This window comes from Bombina bombina, chromosome 8, assembly GCF_027579735.1.
Source record: "Bombina bombina isolate aBomBom1 chromosome 8, aBomBom1.pri, whole genome shotgun sequence".
Lineage (NCBI taxonomy): Eukaryota > Metazoa > Chordata > Amphibia > Anura > Bombinatoridae > Bombina > Bombina bombina.
This window is the reverse complement of record NC_069506.1, coordinates 296,249,303-296,259,302: the sequence shown is the minus strand read 5'-3', so window position 1 is coordinate 296,259,302 and position 10,000 is coordinate 296,249,303. Positions and strand designations below refer to the sequence as shown.

At 39.8% G+C, this 10,000-nt stretch overlaps 2 protein-coding genes across 2 annotated transcripts in view; one reads left to right on the top strand and one right to left on the bottom strand.

Annotated features, from left to right (window-relative positions):
* Window positions 1-4,701, bottom strand: part of DFFA (DNA fragmentation factor subunit alpha) — a 9,530-nt gene extending 4,829 nt beyond the window's left edge. The window contains exons 1-2 of the mRNA XM_053691486.1: window positions 4,569-4,701; window positions 1,457-1,618 (exon numbers count right to left, since the gene is read on the bottom strand). Coding sequence (XP_053547461.1) covers window positions 1,457-1,618; window positions 4,569-4,668 — 262 coding nt within the window. The 5' untranslated portion in view covers window positions 4,669-4,701. The remainder of the gene's footprint in view (window positions 1-1,456; window positions 1,619-4,568) is intronic.
* A 981-nt stretch (window positions 4,702-5,682) lies between these two features.
* PEX14 (peroxisomal biogenesis factor 14) overlaps window positions 5,683-10,000 on the top strand; it is a 429,065-nt gene continuing 424,747 nt past the window's right edge. Inside the window, exon 1 of the mRNA XM_053691485.1 lies at window positions 5,683-5,748. Within this exon, the coding sequence (XP_053547460.1) occupies window positions 5,713-5,748 (36 nt within the window). The 5' untranslated portion in view covers window positions 5,683-5,712. The remainder of the gene's footprint in view (window positions 5,749-10,000) is intronic.

The following is a 10,000-nucleotide window of genomic DNA, read 5'->3' as shown; positions in this document are numbered from 1 at the left end:
ACAAATTCAGGGATGGACGTATATTTGTGCTTAAAGGTACTAAAGGAGCCCAGGACTCAAAACTGGTTGTCAACAAACCGAGAAAACCCTCACTAGGATCATTAAAGCGAACAATTCAACTATCATGATTCAGATAGAAAGTAGTTTACAATTGCCTGCTCTAATATACTTCTGGCTAAAATGCAAGTTTGTAAATAGCACTGAGATAAGGGGCAGTCTGCAGAGGCTTAGATATAAGGTAATCACAGAGGTAAAAAGTAAATTAATATAACTGTAATGATTATGCAAAACTGGAGAATGGGTAATAAAAGAATTAGCTATCTTTTTAAACAATAACAATTCTGGAGTAGATTGCTGCTCTATCAACAAAAGGTACCAAGAGAATGAAGCTAATTTGATAGCAAATAAAATGGAAAGGTGTTTAGAATGTTATGCTCTTCCTCTGTCTAAATCATGAAAGAAAAATTGGGGGTTTAATGTCCCTTTAAAATCAAGGGTGTCTGAATGCAAAAAGACAAGGTGAACTAGATCAACAGATACATTTTATTTCTCATCTCAAAATTCCACACAAGTTCTGTCCCACCCTATGTTGTCCCCATAGTCTCTTTATAGAATTTTCAAAACTCAGCTGTAATTATAACCCCTTGGTTTAAAAGTAGTCAAACATGCAGGGATTTCTGTCTTACGTACCTAGATGGAACAGCAATGATTTTACTACCAGTAATACAGAGCTGTGGTTTTCATGCACTGAAAGGGGATTTTTACTCTAAAAGATCCAAATGCCCACACCAATTCTTTTATATCCCTCTGGCACTTCCTTCCATGCAGCTCAGTCCCGCTGTGACCTGGAAACAAGCTACACCAGACTCCTCCCCTCTCTGTGCCAGTATGCAAGGGGAACGTGACTGCAGGAGTTGTATCAAGTGGCGCTTAAGTCTTTTATAGTCTGTAATGGCTGCTTTGTACACTACCGTCACAGACTGGAGTGAGTGTTGCAGGCTGTGCAGCGATTTAACCTCTCCGTAGCCTACAGTGACAATGCTGATTATAATCCATATTCACAAAGAACATACAACTTCTCTCATCACACTGCTCCCCAAAACTACAACCTTGTTGATCACTTTAGACCAGCGTTTCTCAACTTCAGTCCCCCTAACAGGCCAGATATTAATTACATCTTAACTAGAGCACAGGTGAAATAATCAGCTGATCACTAACCATAGTTACTAACCTGCTCTCAGATGATTATTGCACCTGTGCTCTAGTTAAGATATAATTAATATCTGGCCTGTTAGGGGTCCTGGAGTAGAGAATCACTTTCCATAGAGTGCGAATATCTGAGGTCTGTTTTTGCTTAACCCAATCATACAAAGTGTAGAGGAAATACCTGACAGTCTATTGCACCATAACTATGTACCTACCTATATGAGTCTATGAACATGCCCAGTGCACTTACCTACTACAGTAGGAGCCCATTTCTTGCTGCCAGTCAGCACCACAAACTTAGTGTTAGGCGGTAAGCAGAGGAAATAATCTTCATCTTCCACAATAGTACCATCTTCTGCTAGGACGAGGGAGATGGGGGTTTCTGTAGCATCTAATCCAAACAGGTTGCAGGCTGAAGAGAGAAAAGAGATGAGAGTAAATGCTGTACCATGTAGCAGCCAAGACCTGGCAATTTAAGTAACATATGTTCTTTGTGGCACGGACACCAAGGGGATCAGTTATTGCAAATAATAAAGGCTTAGAGACTAGTACGGTAACAAAAAGGTACACAAATGTGTCCAAACAGATTTTTTGTTTTAATATATTAAAGGGACATCAAACAAAAAAAGTTGGATCACATTAAAGCAGCATGAAAGTCAAAAGTAACCATTAACAGTTCAGATATGCAATTTTAAAAGGGTTTTCAATTTACTTTGATTATCAAATTTACTTGGCTTTCTTTGTATTTTTTTTTCTTGAAAAGCATACCTAGGTAGGCTCGGGACCAGCAGTGCACTACTGGGAGCTAGCTGCTGATTGGTGGCTGAACATAAATGCCTCTTGTCATTGACTCATCAGATGTGATCAGCTAGCTCCCAGTAGTGCATTGCTGCTCTGGAGTGGACTTTACCTATGTGTTACAACACACTAGCCTATTTTCTTTTTGCACTTTTTGTCCCTTTAATGTGATTTAAAAACTAACAGGAAGTGAATGTTTGTGCACAGCTCAACCCTAGGGTGAGACGATCCACTGACTGATAAGCTCCACTCCTGTAGATCTATTGGTAAACAACGACATGCCTCAACAAGCATGAACACAAAGGCGAAGGAAGATCCATTATAAGAAATAGAACAACAAATATATACTCTGTTATATGCAGCAGTCAGTTTATAGGTTAAAGTTAAAGTAAAGTTAACCTCATATCTCGTTATCACTGCAAAGTAATCATAAAATAAACTGAAGTTTAATTCATCATTTCTTTAAAATATATTTCTGACATTTGTTATTTATATTTCTATCGTTCCGTAAACTAACCTTATCCCTCCACCTGCATCAAATTTTTTTTTTTGGCTAATTGTGACGATTTGATCCGTATCTAACGGATTGGTTCCCCCATTGGCGTCTAAGACGAAATAATCTACTCCCACTTGTTCCATTGCGCATGCGTGAAATCTGAAAATCGATGTCAGTCAATTTGCGCGTGCACACAATCCGCATGCGCACTTGCAAACAACGATCGTCATCGTTCTAAAAAAGAATTTGTTTGGGATATCGCTGTACTGCTGTAGTCAAGTAAGTTATAATAAAGGAAACGTTATTGTGATACATATTGCGCATATATTACTGCATTATTGAATTTATTATTCATTATTTCTAACATTTAATGTTTATACATGTATCGAAGATGCGAAATTGCGCATAGTTTTAACAATCTAGAACGCGCACGCTTACTTGCGCAAACGGGTTGGGAGCGTAACAGATACAAACCAGGAAGAAAGCGAGGGGGAGGAGGAAGCTGCAAAAAGACGGTCACAGTAAATCTTATATTTATTTCATTTCGGATTGATTTATAAAAAAAATAAGTTAGCGACTATAATGTTTGGCACAATATAATAGGAAAATCAGATTGATTAGGCAAAAACTTTACTTTCACTTTAAATCATTTATTAAACCCATTTTTTTCCTTTCATGATTCAGATAGAGAATATAATTTTAAATAACTTAGATCACAGTAGTGCATTACCGCTCCTTCAACCAAGAGAATGAAGCAAACTAAATACTAGAAGCAAATTGGAAGGTTGTTTAAAACTGCATGAGCTATCTGAATCATTTAAAATAAGGTTTGTGTTTCATGTCCCATTAAAAGGAAAAAACAGAGAACCCAGGAGCAAATTTGCAGTAACTGGTTTCCTGAATCTGTTAACCCTGATATATACTGTATTATTATTATTTTTTTTTTATTATTATATTGAAAACTAAAAAATAAACCAGGTTACTTAAAGGGACATTATGCACTAGATTTTTCGTTGCATAAATGTTTTGGAGATGATTTATTTTTTATAGCCCATACAGTTTTGCTTATTTTTAAAATGACATTGCACTGATTTTCAGATTCCTAACCAAGCCCTGAAGTTTTGAAGTAGACTGATATATAGCTACTCCAGCTTGCTCCTGTTTGTGTAAAGTGTCTTCATATGCAGGGGAAGTGGCGAGTGTCTGCTCTTTTTCTTATATAACCACTTTCCGTGGGTGTTCCAGCTAACCCTTTCAACAAAGCTAAACTGGAGCTTCTAAGTAAGTTTTTAAACGGTTTTATGCTGGATTTTTATATCAGTATCTGTGCATAGTATTCTTTATAGTAGTGTCTATTACATGCAGTTATATGAAAATTGGTGTATACTGCCCCTTTAATGTAGCACAAATGTGAACTAGATTCTCAGAACCACTTGTACAGACAAGTTTTTTGTTCTGCATGAAGTTTATCAAACACAAAAGGATAAACTGTTCACTACACAAATACCAAACACAACCCAGGTAAAATCAACAGCAGCTCTAAAAAGAAACTAATTCAACTAAGTGCAACAAATGCAAACACAACCCATTTGGTTCTACCCCTGAAACAATGTCTAATTCGGAATATTGTCCCTAATTTAATTTCATGGGTTACTCTGGATTTTATATATTTAAATCTCAATCAGAAAAAAAAAGCTCTAGTGCACTACTAGGAGCTAGCTGAACACATAGTGTGAGCCAATGACAAGAGGCATCTGTGTGTAGCCACCAGCCTACCTAAGTATGCTTTTAAAACAAAACGATACCAAAAGAACAAAGTACATTTAATGACAGAAGTCAATGAAAATTCTCTCACAATTGCTGATCTGTAAGATCTTTTGTGTTCCTTTAATCATGAAATAACATATGTATCAAATCAACATGTTTCTTGAAATTACAGATTAACCATTTGACTGCAAGAGGAGGCAGAAGGGGTTAACATTTGCATACAAGAAACACAAAGTAACAAGTACAGTTCTAATAACTGATGTGTATGTAACTGTGCCCAGTAAGTTCTGCACCCACTCACCCTTCTCCAGTAGATCTTGCAGGGAACCAGCTGCCACCCCATGCCTGTCCCTGCTGCCCCTTCTGCTGACTACACAGGGCTTCTGGTAAGCAGCCATCATCACTCACACCTCCCGGCGGTGACAACACACTAACCTGAGAGGGGTGGGATCATATGACTGATACTGTTTAAACCTCACCCACTAAAGAAACGTCACCGTGTTAAGCGCAGGCCATGCCGGGAAATGTAGTCTTATACTCTCTAAATTAGTAAGCAGTGGAATCAGGGAAAAGATACATATGTAATTACAGGACTTATAGTATTGTCTGATATTTTTCCCACCAGAGAAACAGTTTAGCAAAATAAATAATTACACACCGATAAATCATAATAAAGTAAAAAAAAAAATATATACGGTATTTAAATATTATTTGGAAATACCTCATTTTATAATTGCACAATTTAAAGATAAATATTAAATGAATTTAATTAATGTTTTTATTTTTAACTACTGGGTGTCTCTGGAGGGGTATTTTTATTTTTCTATATGTAATCTAACTTTTATTATAACATACTGTTTAAATGGGAACCACAAAAACAAATTGCTATGTGATAGTTATATACAGTTACTTGTTGTCAGACTGGGATCAGTGTTCTAACCTATTATTTATTATTGATGGGCATTTTAAAAGGGTGATATTTCAAGGAACATTTTTATATGTTTATAAATTTAAAAAAAAATACATGAAATGTTAAACTAAGGATATTATATTTAGAGCTAAAATATTTTATATAAAAACTGTTTATATATAAAAAATATATATAAAGTGTGGGATATTAATACTTTAAATATTATTTAACTCTTTACGTGTGTTGTAGCTCTTTCTGTCACCTAGTTGGTTCATATAGGGTATTTAAAGTTAAGAGATGAGAAATCGTCACAAAAAATAATTATGATGCAACTATTTGGCTTCTGGAGAGGAATGCTGCTGTAGGTCTGGCAGACAAAGGGTTAAAAAGTACCTCCTTAAAAAATAAAAGTAATACATAAAGTTTATGAAGCTGTCAGAATCAGGCATCTCGTTTCTCGGCTGCTCACGCCTGGCTGAGTTTGCTTTCCTCACAGCCTGTGATGCTCGGCGGGGGATTGGTGAGGTCTGACAAGATGGCTGCCTCGGATCAGCCTGAGCTGCCTGGCCAGGTGAGGCGCCGGTGTGTGTTTGGGGAGGGTTGGGGGCCCGGCAGGGATGGGCCTGGGGCTTTGTTAAGAGGGAGGGGCACTGTGCGGCTGGGTGACCCGTCCTGCGGACTCCTGGTCACACGAGGCTGCACCTGTTACCCCTGACATGTTGAGCCATCCACGCCCCCTCAGTCTTTATCTGCTGTGCATGGAGTCCCTGGGTCTGTGCCTATATAGGCCACTGGGTCATTGAGTCTGTGCCTGCTGGGCATGGGTTCCTTGAGTCTGTGCCTGCTGGGCATGGAGTCCCTTGGTCTGTAACTGTAGGTCATTGGGTCCCTGGGTCTGTGTCTGCTGGGCATGGGTTCCCTGAGTTTGTGTCTTTTGGGCATGGACTCCCTGGATCTGTGTCTGTTGGGCATGGACTCCCAGGATCTATGCCTCTAGGTAATTTGGTCCCTGGGTCTGTGCCTATATATAATTGGGTCCCTGGGTCTGTGCCTGTAGTCCATGGATTCCCTGTTTCTGCTGGGCATGGACTGTCTGTGTCTACTGGGCATGAAGTCCCTGAATCTGTGCCTGCTGGGCATGGGTTCCCTTGGGTCTGTGCCTGCTGGGCATGGTGTCCATTGGGTCTGTGCCTGCTGGGCATGGGTTCCCTTGGGCCTGTGCCTGCTGGGCATGGAGTCCATTGGGTCTGTGCCTGCTGGGCATGGACTCTCTCGATCTGTGTCTGTTGGGCATGGAGTCCCTTAGTCTGTGTCTATAGGTTATTGGCTCCCTGGGTCTGTGCCTTTAGGTCATTGGGTCCTACTCCCTGGGTCTGTACCTATAGGTCATTCGGTCTGTGCCTATAGGTCATTGGGTCCCTGGGACTGTGCCTATAGGTCATTGGGTCCCTGGGTCTTTGCCTATAGGTCATTGGGTCCCTGGGTCCGTGCCTATAGGTCATTGGGTCCCTGGGTCCGTGCCTATAGGTCATTGGGTCCCTGGGTCCGTGCCTATAGGTCATTGGGTCCCTGGGTCCGTGCCTATAGGTCATTGGGTCCCTGGGTCTGTGCCTATAGGTCATTGGGCCCCTGGGTCTGTGCCTATAGGTCATTGGGTCCCTGGGTCCATGACTGTAGGCCAGTGCTTGACAAATATGTTCAAAAATTAATTTAGGAGCCAGGCATATTTTTAGGAGCCAGACAGTTGGATTTGTATATAGATATATGGAAAATAGCCCAAAAAGTTAGGAGCCAGGGGTAAAATTCTAGGAGCCAGTGGCTCCCAGGCTCCTGGGTTTGTCGAGCCCTGCTGTAGGCCATGGACTGTCTGTTTCTGCTGGGCATGATGTCCCTGAATCTGTGCCTGCTGGGCATTGGGGTACTTGGGTCTGCTGTCCTAGGAAGCTGATTCACTAACACCACCAGGGACTCCATGCCATGCAGGCAGATTTGCAGAGACTCCATGCTGAGCATGCACACACTCAGGGACCCCATGGCCTATAGCCACAGACCCAGAGACTCCATGCCCAGCAGATATAGACTCGGATGGGGGCAGATGTGCTGCCATCTAGTGTTCTTACTAATAAATAACATTCTTGCGAAACTGCTTCCATATAGTGCGCCAGACTTGTGTGACTCTTTCCCTGCTTTTCAACAACTGATACCAAGAGAATTAAGAACATTTGATAATAGAAGTAAACTGGAAAGTTGTTTAAAATGGTATATTCTATTTGAATCATGAAAGAAACATTTTGGGTTTCATGTACTTTAATGTGTGACCTGTTCCCCCCCCCCATGTAATGTATTTTGCACACCTGTAGATAGTAATTACTAAGCCAACCGAAAGCTGCAAGTTATGTAGTAGTCCACACTAGTCTGTGATTCACGGCCATTTTCAGTGCCATATATGAATACACAAATATGACTGATCCATTTCTGGCTCTGAAGAATTGAGAGGTGCTTCAGGGAATTTTTATTTTATCCTCGGTCAGCTTAGGCTGTGTGTGTGTATTTACAATATATCTGTATGTAGAACATTTTGGTACCATTCATTTAATCACCATATGCAGCAGCAGTGATTTATCCATTTGATTGCCTCTTTACCTTAGTGGTCCTGGGATCATCAGTGTGAAGTATTCTGCTTTTAGCAATTAATACTTTGAGTATGGTTGTATGGGAAAGGAGAGCGGTGAGCCTAGCTGCTTCATCACTTAAAATAACAAGCATCCGTGCTGGGTCACAATTTAAATGGGAGATGAGTGCCTGTGATAACTGCACCTTTCTCCAGACCAAAAGCCAGGGCATAATATGGTTTACCAGGTGCTATGATATTGCTACTACAACACCCTAATTTAATCAGGGTGCCCTAATGTAATTACCACAAACAAAGCAATGGGTGAAATTCCATGTTCTTTTCCTACAGGGATTTTTCAAGTCCTACCCTATTGGATGGAATCTTTCCTTAGTTACCTTACCTGTTTATCACAGAATTGTCATTTTATTTTTTCGAAGCAACTCTGCACATAAGTGCCTGATTATGTATTTGTGCATGTTTGGGTTAGGTACTGTGTCACATGTACGTGGATTGGTGAGTGATATAGATATTTAGTGGTAATTGTTTTCATGTTTATAAATGTGCCAAGAAACTTAGTTTGGTAAAATAGGTGAGCTTTTGGTGTTAGTGGGCAAGCTGGGGTTTTTTTTTTGTGTGTAAGTAAGCCAGGTCCTGAGAGTTTTCCAGGAGTTGTACCACTCGTGTATTTGTGGAGCATGTAAAAACAATCTACTTTTGTATTGTGTATCAATTCCCATATAGGTTGTATAAGGGAATGGTAGATGTTTTCCCTCTCTTCTTCGGTGTAGAATTTAGGGGCATCTTGTATTTTGAGTAGTTACTTTTCACAACCTGCTGTCTCCTGGCTTTTATTTTTGTGTAGGTGACTCCAGTGCAGACCAGGTACTAATTATTTCCATTCTTGGGCTATTTAGTATCTCATTGTGATTGTCTCACCTGTGCTCAGGTACGTAAACTTGTAAATCTGTCCGGTATATTTGCTTGAGTATTGGAGCCAGTGAATCATTTACCTGAAATCTTCTACCTATCTGTCCAAAGATTTGTATGAATATATTTTAGTGTAGAAAATTGTGTGTACTTTACGCTGATATCTTCAGGTTTAGAATTGCTGTCCAAAAAGTATTTGCGCATTGTTTTTTATGAATAAATCACAACATTATAAAGCCCTGTCTTATCTTTCTTAAAGTGAAGGTAAAGTTTATGTAATTTGAATATATCTATGTATTCCTTGAACATAGAATATGCTAATCGCTAACTTTATTTTATAAAAAAAATTATATTTGTCTTTTTTTTAACTATATTTTTCCCTACCGTTCTGTCCATAACTCCTCCCAACCTCTACATCCAGTTTGTAATGTGCTGTTACGTATAGTGATCCTACCCGGCTCTATACGTAACAGCAGGAGCGCGTTCACAATGAGCAATCTAACTGCGCATGCGCGATTCTAAGCGCACCCATCTCCCTTCAACCAACATTAACCGACCTTAAATTAGTTTAGCTTCACTGGGAAATGATGTACGCGCAGTAAAATTTCCGTGATGCTGTTATTACACAATATGCATGTTATATGTGCTCGGCGTACTTGCTTAAGCAGAAACAGTACGCAGTACGCATGCGCGAAACTAGAACGCCCGGTGTAGTCTTTGATGGAGAAATAGACTCTAGGGCATGCGCAGTATATCGAGTAGGCGGATGACGTCGGGTCACGGCCGCCTAACAGCCAGAAATTCAACTGGTTGCTCTAAAAACGTGACCAGAAATAAAAATAAAAAATACAAAACGGGATGATTGTGAAAATCGGCAAAAAAGGATTTTAAATAGAAAATAAAGGTTTTTTTAAGTAATAATGTAAAAAATCATGAATGAAAGTCCCATTCATTTTTAAAAAAATAATTGGATTCTGTATCAGTGTCAAGGTAACTTTACCTTCACTTTAAAAAGCCACTAATATAGTTTTTTATTATTTTAATAAGAAAGTTTTTATGCTAACCCTTGCTCCGGAGTCCCATGCTTTGTAACTTTTCGTGTAGAGCTGAACTTATGTCTTGTACTACCGCACAGGTCTTCCCTGTGAAAGGGTTTATTGGACACCAGTCTGGTTCCACTTCAAAAAGTCCCCTAGTAGACAGGGCAACCTGAGATGATTTTCATCCTTCTGACTACCTTCAAAAATCAGGACTACATAAGGCTGCCTTTAGGGTGGTGACC